At 47.7% G+C, this 21,285-nt stretch overlaps 1 protein-coding gene across 1 annotated transcript in view; it reads left to right on the top strand.

Annotated features, from left to right (window-relative positions):
- Positions 1-446: 446 nt before the first annotated feature.
- The window catches only part of ARHGAP17 (Rho GTPase activating protein 17), a 69,476-nt gene continuing 48,637 nt past the window's right edge, over positions 447-21,285 (top strand). Inside the window, exons 1-6 of the mRNA XM_042782426.1 lie at positions 447-479; positions 4,773-4,877; positions 11,884-11,957; positions 14,616-14,727; positions 15,174-15,250; positions 19,910-20,021. Coding sequence (XP_042638360.1) covers positions 4,803-4,877; positions 11,884-11,957; positions 14,616-14,727; positions 15,174-15,250; positions 19,910-20,021 — 450 coding nt within the window. The 5' untranslated portion in view covers positions 447-479; positions 4,773-4,802. The remainder of the gene's footprint in view (positions 480-4,772; positions 4,878-11,883; positions 11,958-14,615; positions 14,728-15,173; positions 15,251-19,909; positions 20,022-21,285) is intronic.

Genomic DNA, 21,285 nt, shown 5'->3' with positions numbered 1-21,285 from the left:
AATGACATGAGACAAAGTGTATGTGAACTGCTGTATAAAAAGTGAATTTACTCTGTAAATCTTCACCCAAATCCTAATTAAAAAAAAAAAAAAAAAATTCAGGCTCTCACTCTCGACCTTTTGAAGTAGAATCTCTTGCGAGGAGGCCTGGGAATCTATTTTAATTGTCAGGTCTCCCGCCATCTTGGTACTGTGTATGCTCACATGTGAGACCCACTATTACAGATGACTTGTGTTTGTTTTGGGTTGCTATTCTTTGCAGACGCTAGCCCCTCCCCGCTTGGTTGTGCTTACATTGCCTTCTCATGTAAAAATTGGTGACATTTCCCTCCTTGTCACCATTCATTTCTGCCTTTTGTTTTAAACTCCAGGATAATTATTTCATGAGTTGCTTTGTGTTTCTGGATTCCTAACTGTGAACTTTTCATTTTTCCCACAGAGCTGAGAAAACAGAAGTCCTCAATGAAGATCTGTTACAGGTAACAAAATATTATCTGTTTAAAGTGCTCTGTTTAAAGACGTGTAAAGATAAAGCACAGTTGAGAATTTAAGCTTGTAGTTTTTGCTTGAAGTAGAGTAAAATTGGACTAGCATGGTTTTAAGCAAGAAAGAAAAGCAATTGAGTTGCAAGGTGATTTAAACAAAGAGGGTCTGAAACTTAGGTGTCATATTAAGAAGTTCAAATGGGGTTGGCTAGTTCAGTAAGTGCCAGGTGTTGGGGTGGGGTAGAGTGGGTGGTGGAGCCTGGCCAGCCTGGCCTGGCCAGTGGCACTGTGGTTTGGTCACGTGTCCTGGGTAGGCTGAGGGACTCGAGTGTGCTGCTGTGATGATGTCCTTGATGGGACACAACCTGCCCCCTGAGCCCAGAGCTCCACTGGCTCTAACACAGGGCTTTAGATTCTCACTCCCTCAGGCTGCTCTTCTCCGAGGTGGGACTCTGGTCTCATTGAATCCTGAGGGAGTTCTCATCCCAGTGACCCTGACCATGCCTATCGGAACTACCCTGAGGCCCTGGGGTGACCTCTAGTCATCGGCCCAGGCTTGTTTCCTGCCCTGTAAGGGTGCTTCCTGCCAGAGGACCTGGGCCACTCTGCTTCCCGGCCTTTCCAGTCCAGCTCTCAACAGGTCTCCCTGACTTTGGGGCCCTTGGGACTTTCTCCCAGAAGACACTGGACCTTTATGCAGATTGCTTCATCCCACTCCCCACACTTACAGAATACTTGGGGAGGAGGAAGAAACCTCTCTGGCACAGGAGTTTCCATTGAGCAGCCTCACCTGTCTACCTGCCTTTCATTGGCATAAACTGGACCAAGTCTGCTCTGGTGAGCCCCTGAAGACAAAGACCTGCTCCCAGGTGTCGTAGGCGACTTTCTGTCTCCTCCCAGGGAGAAAAGAAGCTGGGTACTTTATCGAATTGCCCCTTCTACCATGTTGTTGTTGTTACGTGCCGTCGAGTCAGACCCGACTCATAGCGACCCCTCCCTGGGTTTCCGAGGCGGTATCACTATGGAAGTAGATTGCCCCATCTTCCTTCTGAGGAGTGGCTGGTGGGTTTGAACTGCCAGCCTTCTGGTTAGCAGTCAAGTGTCTTAGGCACTACGCTACCAGAGCTCTTAAAAACCAAAAGCTCACTGGCATCAAGTCGATGCCAACTCACAGCGACCCCCATTGGGTTTCCGAGGTGATAAATCCTTACAAAAGTAGATTGCCCCATTTTCCTTCTGTGGAGCAGCTGGTGGGTTTGAACCGCCAACCTTCTGTTTATAAGACAAATGCCTTAGGCACTGTGCCACCAGAGTGCCTTACCATGCTAAAACAGCCTTCTAAATTATGCAGAAAGAATGTTTTAATAAAACTTATTTGTTTGAGGTTTTTGTTCTTTTTTTTTTTTTTTGAATAAAAGTTTTATTAAGGAATAGAAGTTTATTTTCTTCTTTTTTAAGATTAGTAAAGAATCATTCTTAACAGCATTTCCTACTTCATTTTTATCGTATATTTCAAATTCATTTTCAGACTTTCAAAGATCCTGTTTGGTCCAGTCAGGCTTTCACTGAATGAGGCTCTGCCACATCCATTTCTCCTTGTCACACCTCATATCAGTGATACACGTTGCCTCATTTCGTCCTTGCAACCCCAAGATGAGGGCAGAGGACTTTGCAGACACTTTGAGGGTGGCAGAGTTTCCTTGGGACTCAGGTGGCAGCTGTCTGTCCTGTTTTTTTTTTTGTCCAAATACCCATTGAAATCTGAAATCAATTTCTGGAGTGCCTTATTTTCTGATTTTAAAATTATGAGTTTGAGGGATAATTCATTATTTCAAGAAAACAAGCCAGTTGCTGTGGAGTTGATTCCGACTCCTGGCGACCCCCCGTGTGTTGGAGTGGAGCTCTGCTCCGTCGGGCTTTCTGTGGCTGATTGACCGGAAGTGGCTCGGCAGGCCTTTCTGCCCAGGGGCCTTTGGGTGGACTCAACCCACCGACGTTTTGGTTCGCAGATGAGTGTGTTAACCATTTGCACTACCAAGGGGCTCCTGTTTATTATTGTCTAATGAGTACCATAATTTATAATATAAATATTATCATATCCGACAATAATAAGTAGTCAAATGTATAATTTAATCGTTTCATAATACAGATACTTACTTCGTGTCTGCCATAATTGCTACCAATACTTTCCCCCTCTGATTTTTGTTGCTTTTAACTATTAAGGGAGCTCTGGTGGCATAGTGCCTAAGGCATTTGACTGCTAACCAGAGGGTGGCAGTTCAAACCCACCAGCCACTCCTCGGAAGGAAGCTTGGGCAATCTACTTCCGTAGAGAAACCGCCTTGGAAACCCAAGGAGGGGTCATTATAAGTCGCATTTAACTCGATGGCAGTGAGTTTGGTTTTTTGTTTTTTTTTTTAACTATTAAGGAGGAGAGTGGTGGCAAAAAGTGCAGGTACTGGTTCCTGACTGCCTGGTTCAAATGTCCAGCTGCAACTGGCTTTGTCGCCTTGGAGATTTATTGAACCTCCCTGTGCCTCCGTTTCCACTTCTCTCAGTTGAGGGTAACATCCAGCCCCTGGAGGACTTCATGAAGAAACGAGTAGCATGCTGGGAAGAGAGCCTGCGCCTAGGAGGTGGCAAATGCCGGTGTTTTGTTGCTACTGTCACCTGTACTGTTTTGCTTCTGCTGTGGCACTTCCCTTGGTTTGCTGTGCTCTAGCTCTTTCCTTAGATCTCTGTCAGAGCAGTTGTAAGAGGCTGCCTTCTATTTCCATTGCATAGAATTTTCCTCAGGAGGCTGTGACTCCCTGGAGAGTAGGAACCCTGGTGCATTCACTGTTGTTTTTCTAGGACTTCTCATGGGTTCTTAGTAGGTACTTGTCCTTTCCACAGATGTTATGTGAATGCCTTTTGTCTGTGATAAATTGGTGACCAAAACAGACCAAAGCCCTGTCTTTGTAAAGTTTACATTCTAGTACAAATTGCAATCAAAATGAAATTTAAAAACAATTTTTTTTTCCTGTCCTTGAGGCAGATGAAGAGTGTATTAGTTTTCTGATGTTTTAAAATCTAGTCAGTCTCCTAAAGTATGAACTTGCCTGCTGCTCCAGTCCTGGCACCTGGGACTTGGGTCTGAGGGGAGGCTGTTGATGTAACGATCTGTGATAAGGAGCATAAAACCATCTCATTGGGTAAAATGTTTTGGGATCAAAATGAATTCTGCTTTGGATTTGTTGACTGACTGATAGATTTTTAAATAGAGCGCCTCCCCTGGGGCCTGCTTGAATTCATGAGTCATCAGAATACACATTTTTGGCATTCCTTCCCATAAAAAGCAGCTTTCTTTGCCATAAACAGCCCTGTCGCAGCATAATATTTCTGGGGAACTAATTACCCCTGAAGTCAGTGCTTCTTCCTTCTGACTGTCCAATTTGCTTTAGAGTTAAAAAAAGGAAAACAACAACAACCGCTACCAACCCCAAAAAGGAGTCATTTTGAAAGTGCTGATCTGGGATTTAAAGAGTGGAACATGTATTTTGAGTCTTTCCGCACTTATGTGGAAGGTCCCACTGCTATGTGCAGCAGAGAGGATCCCTGTGGCTTTTCCCACCTGGCAGTGGGCCTGGGCCTGGACTGTTGATTCGTGACTCTCCACGTTTGACCCGAGGCTTTGTGGGTGCTGCAGTTTAAAAACTGTGGCCACCATTCAGTCTGAGAGCAAGTTAAAACTATCCCCTGTCCCTGCAGATGGAGTCAACCCTAAAAAAAAAACCCACACTCACTGCCATCAAGTCAATTCCGACTCATAGCGACCCCTCCTTGGGTTTCTGAGGCTGTATCTCTTAAGGAAGTAGATTGCCCATCTTCCTTCCGAGGAGTGGCTGGTGAGTTTGAACTGCCAGGCTTCTGATTGGCAGTCAGATGTCTTAGGCACTACTACACCAGCATCAACCCTGAAGCAGTCTAAAAATTGGTGTAAGGATGGTCAGTAGTTCTTGGCCAGGGGTGATTCTGCGCTCCAGGGGATGTTGGCAGTGTCTGGAGACGTTCTAGTCTGTCACATCTAGAGGAAGGGGCTTGCTGCTATCATCTGTGGGTAGAAGCCAGGCTTCTGCTACACATGCTGCGATGCCCAGCCCCAAGGTGTCCATGGTGAGAAACCCTGGTGTGGGCGAGTGGAAACCATTTCCATTCACATCCAAGGGCTAAGCAAGACTTTGGGGCGAGGAAGGGCCGAGTTAGTCCACAGCTCTGCAAACAGCTCCTCTGTCTGCCCCATGCCAGATTGAGCGGCGCCTGGACACAGTGCGGTCAATGTGCCACCATTCCCACAAGCGTCTGATGGGCTGCTTCCAGGGCCAGCATGGCACCGACGCCGAGAGGAGACATGTGAGTACCCGCTGCCAGCCAGGGCCCAGTCCTGTGACTCGGAAGCCATTTCACTCCTTATCAGCATGTTCCTTCCTGTCACCTTCAGCAGGTTTACCTGCAGATTTGAACCACTCTTCTCCTGACACTTGCCTGACTGTAGCATCCCTTTCTGCTTAAGACATTGCTGGGTTCACAGGCCTGCCCCCTTTGGATTTTCTCCAGGTACTTTTAAAGACACCGTAGGTCATTTGTCATTGATAAGAGAACTGACACATCCCTTAGGAATCTTTTGATGGCAAAAAGCTGAACGCCTACCTTAAACTGACTTGGAAAATGCGATAATTTATGAGCTTGCTAACTGGAAAGTCCAGAGGTTGGTGGACTCCAGATGAGACTCAGTCTAGCACTTCAATGAAGTAACTAGAAACCCTGTATCTTCCTTTCTCACCCCTCTCTGTCTTTTTCAGTCTGCTCTGTCCTAGATGGCTGTCCTTCAGGTTGTAAGTAGGCTACCCGCAGCTTCTAGCTTTCCTGTGCAGGTCCAGCAGGAGCAGAGAGCGTCTCTCCCAGGAATTTTCTTAATGTAATGAGAAAGGTTCTTCTATGTCCCTGGCAGATAGACATCTCTTTCCATGGCACGGACCTGAGTTAGGCACAGTTCCTGTTTCTGAACATACCCATTCCAACCAGTCACTGTGGTAGGAGGTGAGGAAGGCTGAGGAGGTGGGATGTGCAGATTGGCTGAAGCCAATCAGACACGTCTCTAGAGCATGGGCTGTGGTCCTACCTCCAGCTCACATGCTTTATGGGGCCAGGGGATATCCCTAAGAAAGGTCAGGCTCCTGTGGACAGAAAGAGGAAGATGTGTACTCCAGGGTGCATCCACTGAGAGTGGATTCTGTGGTTTCTGTGTGCCACGGGTAGAGCTCACAGAGTTCCGCCAGTGGCGTACTGCCAGTGGCTTTCGTCCATCAGGCAGTTCTGTGTTTCAAGGCTCCACAGAGCCTTAAAAGCCCATGTAACATTCAGGTGATAGTTACAGTGGCTCTCAGAGAAACAATGACGTGCCGTATTGTTGTCGAAAGGAGGACCTGGTCTGCGGATGACCCACGTCTTCCTCCTTTCAGATTTCCTCCAGACACTTATGGGACATCTTGTCAACAGGGTTATTCCTCTCTTGCACAACACTCAGGATTCTGCAGTTGTGTTGGTCAGAGGAATGGAGGTTTGCATACACCTACAGCTCCGGGAATGCCTGTTGCAGGATCCCCCCCAGAGAGCCAGACCCACCCACTGGCTCTGCTCTGCCTGCACCTGCCCAGCCTCCTGCCCGGCTTGGCGCTGCCTACCCTGTTACTCTTGTTTCCCGAGGCTCTGTCCTTCTCCTTGTTGTCACTGTCACATTCCTCTGTTCTCTTGACTTCTGATTGTTGTGTTTACATCCAGGACTTTGTGTGTGTGTGTGTGTGTGTGTCTGTTTTTTTCTTTCTTTCTTTTACTAATTTTTATTGTGATTTGGGTGAAAGTTTACAGAGCAAATTCATCTTTCACTCAGCAGTTGGTACACGTTTTGTTTCATGACACTGACTGCAGTTCCCCACAGTGTGACAGCTCTCTTCTTCCTTCCTCCCTGTAGTTACCTCTTCTTTCCCCCACATCCCTGCCCCTGAGCTAGATCCCTGTATACCCAGCACTTTTAAGCCATTTTCAAACAGGCTCACAGGTGTCAGTTTTAGTATGCGTAACCAGTTCTGCCTTCTGTGTTCTCTCTTGAATTCCATCCACCCTGTTATGCAAGCTGGAAGCTGTGGGGCTATCTTATATTCACTTTGATTTTATCTTCCATCCTCCCCTGGCTGTGGGATCAGCCAGTGCTGTGATTTTCTGTGTGTATCTTTTGATTGCTCACCTCCGCTCCTTCTCCACCACCTAGATGAGTGCAAGACCTGATCACTTCTCACGGGGACTGTCGTCATTACATCCTCAGCTCCACTTCCTGCCTCTCATTTCCCTCTTTTCCAGCTTGTCTTTAGGCTGGTCAGTGGAGTTGGTTTCCTGAAATACAAACTGAGTCTTGCCTTCAAAAAAAAAAATCTTACTTGGTAGTTCTCAACAGGAATCAGAGTTATGCCCCTGGGGATATTTGGAAATGTGTAGGGACGATGTTCATTGGCATAATGGCTGGAAGGATTGTGAGGATGGCACGTGACCGGGCAGTGTTTTGTTCTGTTGTACGTAGGGTCACTGTGAATCAGAGCTGACTTGACTTGACGGTGCCCAACACCAACACCATAATGACTGGAAGGATTGCGAGGATGGCGCAGGACTGGGTAGTGCTTTGTTCTCTTGTATGTAGGGTCGCTGTGAGTTGGAGCTGATTTGACAGCTCCTAACACTAACACCAACACCAACAGAACGACTGGAGAACACTACTAGCATTTGGAGAGTGGGGACCAAGACAGTAAATGTTCTGTGGTGCCTAGTAGGATAGTTCTGCCCAAGGAACTGCCCCAAAATGCTAGTGGGGCCTCTTTTGAGGAGTACTGGCTGATCTCCCTTGCCTGGTCTAATATCCTGGCTCTTTAGCATGACTTAAACTGTTTATACTCTCATCCCATTTTCCTTATCAGTCTCATTGTCTCCTGCTTCCTCCCATTCACACTGCACTCCATCCACATAACCAAAAACCCACTGCTATCAAGTGAATTCCAACTCATAGTGACCCCCATTGGGTTTCCAAGATGGTATATCTTTACAGAAGTAGATTGCCCCCTCTTCCTTCCATGGAGTGGCTGGTGCGTTAGAACTTCCAGCCTTCTGGTTAGCAGTCAAATGCCTTAGGCACTGTGCCACCAGAGCTCCTTCCAGCCACGCAGTACCCAAGCCAAACCAAACCCAAGCCCCACTGCCATCGAGTCAATCCCAGCTTGTGGCAACTCCATGTGTTATACAGTAGAACTGCTCTGTAGGGTTTTATTATTATTGTGATTTGGGTGAAAGCTCACAGAGCAAATTCATTTTCCATACAGCAATTCATACACATTTTGTCTCATGATTCATGACTGCAATTTCCCATAGTACAATAGCTCCCCTCGTTCTTCTTCCCTGTTCTGGTTCCCTATGCCACTCTGACAGGAATATACCACAAATGGGATGGCCTTAACAAACAGGAGTTTATTCTCTTACAGTTGGAAGGCTTTAAGTCTGAGTTCAAAGTGCCAAGCTCTAGGGGCTGGGTGAAAGCCCCTTAGCCTTAGGCTTCAGCTCTGCCTCCTGCTCCCAGCCCAGTGAAGCTAGAGGCTTTTCTTCACTCAGACAGCTGCTGGCTGCTGAGACTGACAAGCCCAAGGTTGACAAGTAAAAAGGCACAGTCCCGATGTTACCAAACCACATGGCAGGCCATTAATTCAAGTCCATTGAAAGTCCCAAAGTCAGCAGAGCATGGCAGGCTGCTGAACAACGACACAGCTACATGCAGGGTTCCAGCATGCCATAAGCTAGACACCATTCCCCAATGCTTTTCCTTATATACAGGAAGCCGACCACATCCCTAAGGCAGCTAGCTAGCTACTCAGCTGCTCACAGTAGATTCCACCATGGAGTTGATTACCAGCCTCATCATAGGGAATACTACCACCAAGCTGCCCAGCCACTCAACCAGGCCCAGCCAAGCTGACACACAAACTTAACTACCACACTGGTGCTCACAGCCTGGTGGGTGAGAGAATGCAAATCAATCATCCCAAGATGCCATGATGAACAAAATAGTATCTGTATTATGGAAGGACCAGGACTGGATTCCACAGGAGAGTGGGGGTGGGGGTGGTAGTCAGGTGAGGCTTCCTGGAGGAGGCACTGCCTAACATGGAAAGGAGGAAAATAGTGACAGGTGCTGGGCATATTCCAAGCAGAAGGGACAGAGAGACAAACATGCTTGGTCCTTCTTTCTAAAACCTAAAGCCCGAGCCTTCTTTTTGCAACTTCAGACAAAAGTGCCAGAGCCTGAGGATTCTGGGGATGTCGACACTCTGCACATAAGGAGAGGAGCCACCGTGAAAATGGTAGGAGAAGAATCAGGCCTTTATTTCCACAAGAGGCCACATAACATAGAGGAACCCACAGCAGACTCTAGACAACACAGGAGGAGGTTTCTCAGAGTTCTCACTGGACAAGCCCATGCGTGTGAGACACATCAGAGGGGATGGAGATGGGGTGGGTGACCTTCCAAGCTCAAGCCGGTGACGTGCTAGAGCTAATATTGGGGGTCAGAGTAGACCTGGAATCACTTCTTTTTATGCATTTGGCTATTGCATGCATCTTACAAATGAAGACTTTGGAGATTTTTAAACTAATCTCTGGCGATCAAAAAGCTGTTCACCCCAGAAAAACCTGATGACTTCTTGGTGGAGGTGTTTGATGCTGGTGAACAAAATCTTCATGAGCCCATGTGTCAGGTGGGATTTCCTTACTCATTTACATCAGGGAACAGAACTGTTGTGGTTTGGGGTCAGGGCATGGAAACCACAGGTCATTTACAGTGGGAACTTGGACATTTACCAGAGAAGGCTTCTCTCTGGGGACTTTTTTTTCCCATGGAGTTGGAATCCCAGAGTTGGTTTTACTGAGTCTCCCACACTTCAGAAGAGCAGTGCATCTAAAGCACACGGGTGATCAGCCTTCTCCTGTGAATCAAGCCGCTGCTCAGTTTCTCATGTCTTCCTGGTCTAGACGCGGGGAAGCTGGGGTTAGTCCCCTTGCAGGCCAGAGCCCATTATTCATTTACCTGAAAATAACTTGGGAGAAGTGTAGCTGGGTTGTGTTTATCGTCACTTCTTTGTAAATTTCAGTATGCTGCATTTAGTAGGCTATGTAGTCACACTTTGATATTCAGAGTATACAAAAGAATAGAAAGTAAGTTTCTCCCATCCCTGGTCCCCAGAGCTCCCCAGTATTGGCAGGTTCTGTATCACCTTCCAGAGATATTCTGTACAATCTAGGCCAGTACGTGCATGAACGTAGTTGATGGTGCACTTTGGAGGTGGAGAAGGTAGGTAGTGTACGAGTGGTCACAGCAAAGTAGTGATGCAGCAGAGTGAACCCCGGGTCTCTGACCTGAGTGTCCTTCTTTTTGGGAAGGTGACATTATGTGGGGTGCTCAGACTCGAAAGAATTCCTGTTAAGCAGATTATGTGGTATAACTAACCCACCTGTTACTTCCCAGGCCTCTTTGATTCATAGTCTGAAATAAACATCAGTCAGTGGTGGAAAGACACCTGTGGGTGGGGTCATGCGGGACTAGGCTCTTCTGCCCTCTCCCTGGGGTGCTCGGCCAGGCCATGTGGCTTCTCTGGGCTCCAGTGTTCTTGCCTATACAATCAGGTGGTCCTTGTCATTTCTAGCTGAAAAGCAAATTTCTGATAGGAAAATAAATGACTTTGTGCTTAAAAACATTTATTATTATTTTACTATTTAACTAGATACGTAATTAAGGCTAAGTCTTTAAGATTATAGCCAAAGTGAGAGCCAGTTTAAGAATGGATGAATGAAGGGAAAGATGGATGAATGGGAACGGGCAACCCAGGGAGGAACAGGAGGCATGCTGGTACATTGAGGGAGTTGCAACTAATGTCACAAAACAAAATGTGTATAAATTGTGGAATGGAAAACTACTGTGCTCCATAAACTGTACAACACACTATAATAGAAAGTTAAAACAATAAAAGAATGTTCTAGGAAAAGTTTTTGAATTAGAACATGATTGCGTTTATATGTTGTGCTAATCACCCTAGTGCCTGGGACATGGTAGTCACTTGATTTAGTAGTGATAATAATGATAAGAGCTGCCGTTATTGTTGTTGTGTGGGGCCATCAAGTCCACTCCAACTCATAGTGACCCTATGTTCAACCGTGTATACAACTGAGCGAAACACTGCCTGGTCGTGCACCATCCTCACCGACTTGGCTGTACTTGAGCCCATCGTTGCAGCCCCTGTGAGTCCGGCTCACTGAGGGTCTTCCCCTTTTTCACCCACCCTCTAGAACACGATGTCCCTCTCTAGGGAGTGGTTCCTTCTGACCACACGACCAAAGTAGGTGAGGTGAAGTCTGGCCGTTCTCATTTCCGCAGAGCGTTCTGGCGGTGCTTGTTCCAGGACAGATTCTTCTGCCGTCCATGGTCTTTTCAGTATTCTTTGTCAACACCATAATCCAGAAGCATCAAGTCTTCTTCGGTCTTCCTTATTCATTGTGTTTGTCATTCCCAGCATAGTAGACTATATGACTGTCTGACACAAACTAGTCAATACCAGTCCATTTTAGCTCACTAATGCCTAGGATATCGATCTTTACGCGTTCCATTTCATAATGGATGTTTGTGGCTGTTTCTTCCCATTTTGCATCATGCCCCATCAGCAAATGGAGGTCTTGAAAGCTTTAATCCATCCATGTTGTTAAGGTCGACTCTTCCCCAGTGGTGTTCTGAGTGCCTTCCAACCTGAGGGGCTCATCATCTGGCACTGCATCTGACAGGGTTTCACTGCTGTTCATAAGGGTTTCACTGGCCAGTTCTTTGAGAAGTGGATGAGCCCTTCCTTCTTCCCAGTCTGTCTTATTCTGTAAGCTCAAATGCAACTACCCACCATGGGTGACCCTGGTGCTGGTATTGAAATACCGGTGCCATAGCCTCCAGCCTCACAGCAACACGCAAGCCACCACAGTACGACAAACTAGTGATGATAAGAGCTGTCAACATTTACTAAGTACTTAGCACATGCTAGGTGCTTGACGATGGCTGTGTCCTAAGACATGGGCGCTGTTATCATCCCTGTTTTACACACATGAGGAAGCAGACACAGAAGCACTGTCACAACTGGTACCTTTGAGCCCAGGATGTCAACGCACGCAGGTCTCCTTTTCCTGGGTAATTGATGAGAGAGAGAAATCAGTGTTCAGTGATAGGAAGCAGATAACTGAAAATGGGTGTCAAACAGTAATGGAAAACACTCCACTGTCTTCTGCCTTCCAGAAAAAACTCCCTCTGACAGCGCTCGCTCAGAACATGCAAGAAGCGTCGGCTCAGCTAGAAGACTCTCTCTTGGGGTAAGAGCTGGCTGCCTCCTGGGAACTGGGTGCCCTCAGTTGACTTGACCACCTCCTGTGTGACCAGAGGGGTCGTCAGCAGGATGGCATGTCATGTCCGCAGGAAGGTTCACCCTCCAGGTTCTGTGGGAGAAAATGGGGTCAAGGCCACAGGCTTGCTGGACAACCTTCCTTTAGTAGGAACAGGGCCCGAGTTGGAAGGTAGAAAGGATCATTAAGGAAAATCATTGAGAGGGTCCATATTTATTCCTCTAAAGCCTGCGTGTAAGAATGTAGCCCCTTCACTATTCAGGGGTGGACTCAGATTTGTAAACCTGACCTGTCCCCTTGAGACCTTTAAGGGTGGTCACCAGCATGTCCGTGCTGGCTGTCTCTAGGTAATGGGTTTTCTGAATTTAGATTTTTCATTTGACTTTTTTTAACAACAGGCATATATTATTTGAACAACTGAAAAAAATCTTACAATAAGCTTGTGCTTCTCCGGCGTTGTCCCCTCTGTCACCTGCCTCTCAGCTGAGTGTGGCCCTTAGACTTGCAGCCCATTGCCTTGAAACTGCCACATAGAATGTCCTACAATCCTCCCTTTGTTCAGATTTTTAAATTCCTGGCTGTTAAAGCCATCCACTTGTGGTATTTCTGTTACAGCAGCGCTAGAGAACTAAGGCAGATGGCCTAGAATTTTTGGATGCCCACCATCCTCTCCTGTCTTCCATGATATTATTGACTAGTGTTTTTGTCCCACCTGTCTTTAACCTCCTCCAAGTGGCCATTATTATGACAGTTGTTTTTTCCTCCCTTCGTTGTTTGAAGAAGAACGATTTTCTCCCACGTTTCACCCCTCCTTTGTCCTGGCAGTGCTCCCGAATTGGAGCCAAGGCCCTGGGAGGAGGGTGACTCGGGTACACGCCAGCTTTCCTGCCCCTCCTGCCTGGGTGTGTGCCCCTCTTCATGCTTCCTCATACTGTGACTGTCATCTTCGTCACAGTCGTTGAAAGAAAGAGCACTTGCAGCGTGCTGTCACTGTTTTATGTGCTTTCCCTGTCATAACTCATTTAATCCTCAAAACAATCCATTTTAGAAACAATTAGTCCAAGTGACCGGTACACCATGCAATCCTCAGCCTATACGACTATGAGACCAGAAAAACTAGATGGTGCCCGGCTACCACTGTCAACCATTTGGAGGGGGATCTGTGTAGGAGATCCTGGATAGAGAGGGAGAACAATGTGGAACAAAACTCAAAATCATAAAAAGAAAAAAATAGGAGGGGGGACCAGGTTTGCTGGTCTGGTAGGGCCTGATGGAACCACTGAGACTATGGCCCCTAGCTGCTGTTCAGGTCTGGAATTGAACCCACTCCTGTGGCTTCCAGCCAAACAAAAGACAGGCATATGAGATAAACATTTATCTCAAGTAGATACACTCCTTGGAGAGAACAATCATGGGAGAAAGAAGGGCTGCTTAGGTACAGAGAGACAGCTCAGGGGGCAGGAGCACATGGAGGGGTGGACACTGGGAAGAGGTAACTATGGGGAGGAAGTGGGAGGAGAGCTGTTGCATTGTGGGAGGTTGTAGTCACTGTCATGAGACAAAGTGTATGTGAACTGCTGTATGGAAAGTGAATTTGCTCTGTAAACTTTTACCCAAATCACAATATAAAAAAAGGTAACACGAAAAAAAAAAAGCCATTTTACAGATGAGGCATTGATACATAGGGAAGGACATAGATTGCCCAAGGCCACACGACTAATGGGTCAATAGTGAAGCCTGTACTTGCATTCGGGCAGGCTGGCCCGGGAGATCAGGTTCTCACCTACCTCATGCGCAGGCGACACCCGTTTGTAGCTTCCAGAGAACCCCTGGAGAGCTGGACGGGCCGGGAGAGAGCAGGGCCAGAGATGGGGCAGCTGCACTATTTACTTGCATGTGTTTTGTGCAGCATCCGCCGTGTGTTCCCAGCAAAGCAAAAGGAAGCGCGACTTCGTGTTCGCCAGCTATCATCGGGCTGCCCGGTGGAACACCAGCACCTTCCTTAGCTCTGGGTCCCCCAGCCCAGGCTGGGCTCACTGAGACCTCAACCAAAATAACCAAACCAGCTGCTGTCGGGTCAGCGGACTCACGGGGACGCCATGGGTGTCCGAGTAAACTGTGCTGCAGGGTCTTTCTCGGGGCTGATGCTTTGGAAGTGGGTCACCAGCCTTTCTTCTGAGCCACCTCTGTGTGGACTCAACCCTGCAGCTGTTGGTTAGCAGGCAAGCATGCTTACTGTTGGCACCACCCAGGGCATCACTAACAGACAAAGGAACAACATGTAATGATCTTTACATGTGATTCAAAAGATTTCCAGAGTTACTTTGGGGACGTTTGATTTTTAGCTAATTGGAGAACCAAATCCTTACGTAAGGTGTGACTTCACTGTTTACAACCCCCCTCCACACACACACACACACACACACACAGAGAGCATGTACCTGAGAGAGTCTTTTTCATTTTAAAGCACAAGTCTGTATTTGACTGCCACGTCTGAGCTGTTTTTAAGGTTTTATGGCTGTAATCCTGTAGCGTGTTCCTATTGTGGAGACACCAGGGTGGCTCAGTGTGGGTATTTAGGTGGCTGCCTTAATGAACGTTTGCTTTGGGGCTGTCTTGTTTTAAAAGGAAGATGCTGGAGACGTGCGGCGACGCTGAGAATCAGCTGGCTCTCGAGCTCTCCCAGCACGAAGTCTTTGTGGAGAAGGAGATCGCGGACCCTCTGTACAGCATAGCCGAGGTGCGTGCCGTGCCGTGTGGCATAGAGGAGCCGAGACCAGCCTGGACTGGGCGGCAGACACTTCACCTGTGTCTGTAGGGTTAGCACTGTCAGTGGCTCTAAACCAAACCAAACCCCATTGCCATCAAGTCGAGTCTGACTCATAGCAACCCCCATTGGGTTTCTGAGTCGGTGCATCTTTATAGAAGTAGATTGTCCCATCTTCCTTCTGAGGAGTGGCTGGTGGGTTTGAACTGCCAGCCTTCTGGTTAGCAGTCAAATGCCTCAGGCACTGTGCCGCCAGAGCTCCTTGGCAGCGTCTCTACTGTACACTTATTTTTGTAAATAACATGAGTCAGGGTGTGAAATACTTTGCCTAAGAGAAAACATGTGTGGAAAAAGATACTGCACTTTAAAATGTTAAGATAAAACCTTGAAGCTCATCTTGTTTCGTGTGTTCTGTTTAGGTAGAGATTCCCAATATCCAAAAGCAGAGGAAACAGCTTGCTAAATTGGTGTTGGACTGGGATTCTGTCAGAGCCAGGTAAGGTCCAACTATGAAAATAACCAATAACACACTATTAAGTCACAAACCCAGCAACCATCCCCGTCCCCAGCACAGATGAGAGGAAGACCACTGAGTGCATACTGACCGTAGACTGAATCAGTGGCCTGTTGACACCCCTTGGAAACCTCGTGCTCCCCAGCAGGGCTGTGGGGATGTTGTTAGAGTGTGATGTGCTGTTACTAGTGAGTAAGCAGTGAAAGGAGATGGAGAAGAGATTTTTTTACAGTGTGTGTATTAAGGGTGGGCGATGGGGACAGTGGCAGACAGGTCTAGTAGCATGGTTGTTGGGATAGCGGCTTGTAGGAGCAAACAGATAAGCGATCCTCACAGCTCCCGAAGGTGCCAGCGTGTGACAAACCCAGAGCAGTTACTCTGCAAAATCAAGAAACGCTGTGCCTGGAAGGGAGAAACCAAGTAACCACGCCCGGGGGCTGTGGAAGGGTCGGTGTGTGCTGGACTCCAGCCTCAGCTCTGTCCTTAATCAGGTGTTTATCAGTGACGTGTGTGGCATCAGAGATAGCTTTCTTCTCTGTGGGTGTGGGAGTTGGGATAGGAAGACAACTGTCCGTTCTCAGGTTCTCAGGCTGCATCACCAGACTGAGGCTTTTTCTGTAATGGGCCAGACGGTAAACAGTTCAGTCCTTGTGGCTGGATGGTTTCTGGGTGACTATCCTCTCTGCCGTCGAGGCAGAAAAGCAGCCGTGGACAGTGCGTACTGGAGTGGGCGGGGCTGGTTCCAGGCACCCCGTAATTACAAAGACAGGTGACAGGGTGGTCTTGGCTTGTGGACCATCATTTGCTGACCCTCATTTTGTTAGATTAATTAATCTTCATCATAGACTCAGGAAGAGTCCCTGGGTAGACGAACGGTTAAGCGTTTGACTGGTAGCCAAGAAGTTAGCGTTTCAACCCAAGGCACCTCAGAAGACAGTCTGCTTCTGAGGGTCACGGTTTGAAAACCCCAGCAAGCAGTTCTGCTCTGCCCACCGGGGTCGCCGTGAGGCAGAATCACCTGACAGCAACCAACAGCAGCAGTCCTGTGCAACAGATAACGGCTGTTTCTGTTTGGTCCATGGAGGTAAAGGAGCTTGGTGGCACAGTGCCTAAGGCATTTGGCTGCTAACCAGAAGGTCAGCGGTTCAAACCCAGCAGCTGCTCCGCAGGAGGAAGACGAGGCAGTCTACTTCCATAAAGATTTACAGCCTTGGAACCCAATGGGGGTCGCTATGAGTCAGAATTGCCTCAATGGCAGTGGATTTACGTGGAGACGCAGGTCTTAGTTACTGGGTCCCGTGTGTCAGATACTTGGAATGCTGTGGTGGTGATGGTGGTAGGTGTTGTTGGTGTTGCTTGTGGATTGTATGTTGCATTGCATTTATTTCCTGAATAAATGCAATGAAACAAGTCAGAGAACTTTAGAAAATGGCTATCACAGTGCTGTACTTCCTTGTTTCTGAGATGCCATTAAGGGTCCTAGGGCAGTGCAAGTGGTTTGTGGTCAACTACAAACCCAAAGGCTGGTGGTTCAAACACACCTGGTGGCACTAGAGAAGAAATTTGTTAAGCCTAGCGATTTGTTAAGATTACAACCAAGAAACCCCTGTGGCACAGCTCTGCTCTGTAACACGCGGGGTTGGCGTGAGTCGGAGTCAGCGCGACAGTAGCAGGTTTTGTGACTTGGTTTAAACATGCGCTGAGTACCAGAGTTAGCACTCACTTTTTCTGGGGAAAAAACAAGCACTTCGTTAAACAGACACATGACTTGGTGAGACATATTCTGACATAAGAAATGTTGAGGTGATTAAAAGGCACATCTCGATTTTAGTAAGTAAGAGATGTCACATGAACGCCTCATTTCTGATCATCTTGAAAAGCTGGAAAAGAGAAAAAGTACCACTAGGAATGAGAAGGGTCCTGGCCCCATTTACAGCCCGCTTGCTGTTTGCTTAGCATTGGCCACGGCGTGCATTTGCCCGCTGGCCTCTCTTCATTTGCTCATTTGTTTGGACGGCTCTAAGCCAGACGTTTACTGTGTGGCAGACTCTGTGCTGGACATTCAAAGCAGAAGCTTCAGTAATGAAGAGGGAGGTTAATGTAACGTCCCCCTTGAGAGGAGACATAACCCTCGTTTCACGCATCAGGGCAGGACCTGCGAATATTACTTGTGTGCCTTGCTTCATGCCGTGCAGATGATAGGCAGCAGAGCTGGGAGTCTGCACTAGACTACACGGTCTGCTTGTCGGTAGACGCTGTGACGGAACCAGGGCCTGGGGCTCCTTGTCGGGTGGACACTGAAGGAACCAGGGCCTGGGGGCTCCTTGTCGGTGGACACTGTGACGGAACCAGGGCCTGGGGGCTCCTTGTCGGTGAGCACTGTGAACAGAACCAGGGCCTGGGGGCTCCTTGTCGGTGGACACTGTGACGGAAACAGGGCCTGGGGGCTGCTTGTCGGGTGGACGCTGTGAACAGAACCAGGGCCTGGGGCTCCTTGTCGGGTGGACACTGAGGGAACCAGGGCCTGGGGGCTCCCCCGAGGCACATTTTTGCTCAAGATAGGGAAGGCTATTGTAAAGATTAGTTATCTGATCTTGAAGTGGGTGACTTAACCTCGCTGCAGTTGGCTGAGTGGCGTTACAGATGTTTATCTGCAAGGAATATTAATTAAGTTTGCAATGCACCTACCCCATAGGAGATTTCAACCACTGATTCTTCATCCTGCGTTCATGGTCTTGTTCACGGAATTAATCACAGTGGATCTTGGAGAACCTGAAACAATGGAATCTTTTCTCTTTCTCTTTACTTATTCCGATGGCTTTTCCCTGGAGGAAGTTGATAATAGCTAACGTTAACTAGGAATCTGTTCTTTGCCAGATGTTTTATGCTTGCACTCATATACACGCACTGTTAGATATATGTGTTCCTTTCTTCATTGTTTTGACAAGGAGCTCTGGTGGCTTAGTGGGTATGGCATCTGGCCGCTAGCCAGCAGGTTGGCAGTTCAAACCCACCAGCTGCTCTGCAGGAGGATGAGGCAATCTACTTCCACAAAGGTTTACCACCTTGGAAACCCTATGGGCGTCTCTGTGGGTTGGAATCAACTCAGTGGCAGTGGGTTTTGGTTTATCCTTTTCACAGTTCTGCAAGGCAGGCAGTGTTTGTTCTCTTAGTTTTACAGTCGAGGCCACTCAGGCCCATGGAGGTTAAGTCATTACCCGAGGTCCTACAAGGAGGGCAGGTGGAGCCTGTCATCCAACCACTTGATGTGTCGGGCTCCTGAGTCTGTGCTTGTTTGCCTGGGCGGCATCACCAGTGTTGCTTTGCTGGCCATGCTGAAGTCTGGCCGTGGAGGCATGCTTCCCATCAGCAGTGTGGAGTGGGACGGAGTGTGGCACTGCAGGGCCATGGTCGTCCCGGACACGCGACACCTCGGACGTGGTTCCGTGTTGCATCTTCAGGATAGTGAAGTGTGAGAACTTTCCACAGCAGACGCATCCATGTTCACACAGAAGATCAGAACACACTTTTAAAGCAAATACAAGTTGTTCTATTATCATCCCTTATGTCACTCCCCGGTTTTTCCTACAGTGTAATTATTTTTGGTCCTTTTGACAAACTGTATATAACCAAAGCAAAACAAACTCACTGCCATCAAGTCGATTCCAACTCATAGCGACCCCCTTTGGGTTTCCAAGACAGTACATCTTTAAGAAAGTAGATTGGCCAGTTTTCCTTCCATGGAGTGGCTGGTGGGTTTGAACTGCCAACCCTCTCATTAGCAGTCAAATGCCTTAGGTACTGCAGCACCAGACCTCCTTATACTATATATGTTGTTGTTCTTATGTGCTGTCAAGTCAGACCCAACTCCTAGTGACCCCTCCTTGGGTTCCCAAGGTGTTATCGCCAAGGAAGTAGATTGCCCCATCTTTCTTACGAGAAGTGGCTGGTAGGTTTGAACCACTAGCCTTCTGGTTAGCAGTCAAATGCGTTAGGCATTATGCTACCAGATCTCCCAGATATTATATATGTTGTTGTTGTTGTTTGCCGTTGATATAGGGAATGTAAATATTCCACATTACGTTTCAGACATGCTGTGGGTATTGTGTCTAGAATATTAATTCTTATAAATATTTTTCATTCTTAAAGTGATTTCATAGCTCTTGACTCAATAGCAACTTAGCGAAGGCAGTAAGTACCTTCTTACTCACCTGCTAAAAGTAATCACAGGCCAGGGGAGTGGGCAAGAGGGTCATCAGGAAAAGAAACTGATGCTTGAGGACACAGGGCACATTCTAGACCCAGCAGGAGAGGAAGGAAATGTTTCATGGCAGGAATTCCATGACTGGTCACGAAGGAAAGGGGTTCCATGGCCTGAACTCCAGGAGTGGGATTCGGTTCTGATTGGTTATGGTTGGGTTGTGGTTGAAGCACACAGCTATCCCACTATTCCAAGTGTCCTGTCAGGATGAGAGGCGAATGTCTGGTTCTGCCTGCTTCCATCTTGAGAGGGTAAACATAAGGGCAGCTGGCTTCTCTGTATCAATACCCATCTGAGTGGAATCCATTTGGCTCTGTGCCTCTGTAGGTCTGTGTTTGTACAGCTTGTTCTCAGATACTGGCTACTCCCTTGTTTTGCAGGTGGAACCAAGCTCACAAATCTTCAGGAACCAACTTTCAGGGGCTTCCATCAAAAATAGATACCCTCAAGGAAGAGATGGATGAAGCGGGAAATAAAGTAGAACAGTGCAAGGTACAAAGAACTTCCTAATTAAGATGTGCTTGTGTCAGCCTTTTTTTTTTTTGGCAAATGATGGATATGAGGGATTAAATATTGCAAATTATTTAACAAGTTTTACACAATTCCTATCACAGTGCTTTGAATGATACTAAGTGTGTTTAAGGTTCTAGCAGTAAAGGCAACAGAAGCTGTCTGCCTTCAAGGAGGTGAGAGTGAATCGGGATTGGCCCCAGGCTCATCACCGTGAAGTGGACGTCAGACATGCTTCCACTGTGCAACCTTTTCACCAATTCTGACATGAGCTGTGCCCCCCATGCCACTCTCTACTTCTCTTCTGGGTTCAATAAACCATCGCACTGGCCACATAGAATTCACAGACTGTACTTGTAATTAAATGGTTTATTAAGGAAGCAGCAGGGTGCAACTCGGCATCAGGATCAGAATGCACACAGGCCAACCAGTCTGGAAGGTTCCCTCAAAGAGAAGAGCACAGCCCTCCCTCCCTTCTTTAGTGCAGGACAGCTCTCTCGGCTCCTCTTGGCTGTAAGAGAAAGCATGCCCTTCTTTCTGCCACACACTCCCCCTCTCAGCTGGGCAGGCATCCTCACGGTTCCCTGAGGACAGGCTCCTCTTGGCCCTGCTGTCACCACTGACCCTGCTGCAGGGCACCTTGTGGGCCTGTTGCCCTTCCAGGTCTGACACTTTCTTCAGTGTTGTTCTAGCCCTTGACCATGTTAAGTATTTTTAGGAGGTTCCTTGCCTCCTCTCTCTCTGCTTCCTGTCTCTTCTCTCTTGCCTTTTCTCCTTCCGACATTTTCCCTACTCCCGTCTCCAAAACCTCTGTGGAGTTGGCTGTATAGACACACAAACTCTTCATCAATTTCTAGGCATGACCCCACTGAGGTGAGATGACTTGTTTAAGATAACACAACAGGTAAGAATGAGAACTGAGCCCACAGAGTCATACCATAGCCTTTGCCTTTAAACCCTAAAAACCAACCCACTGCTATCAGGTCCATTCCAACTGATAATGACCCTGTAGGACAGGGGAGAACTGCCCCACAGGGTTTCCAAGGTTGTCAGTCTTCACGGAAGCAGAGCCTAAACCACACCCACTGCTGACGAGCTGATTCCAACTCAGCCCCTAGAGGACAGAGTAGAACTGCCCCATCCGCTTTCCAAGGCTGTCAGTTTTTATGGAAGCAGACTGCCACGTCTTTCTCCCACAGAGCAGCTGGTGGGTTTGAACTGCCTGCCTTTTGGTTAGCAGCCAAAT

This window comes from Orycteropus afer, unplaced genomic scaffold (assembly GCF_000298275.1).
Source record: "Orycteropus afer afer isolate SDZICR_OR568_19922 unplaced genomic scaffold, OryAfe1.0 scaffold00312, whole genome shotgun sequence".
Lineage (NCBI taxonomy): Eukaryota > Metazoa > Chordata > Mammalia > Tubulidentata > Orycteropodidae > Orycteropus > Orycteropus afer.
The sequence above is the reverse complement of the archived record's forward strand: the minus strand, read 5'-3'. Positions and strand labels throughout refer to the sequence as shown.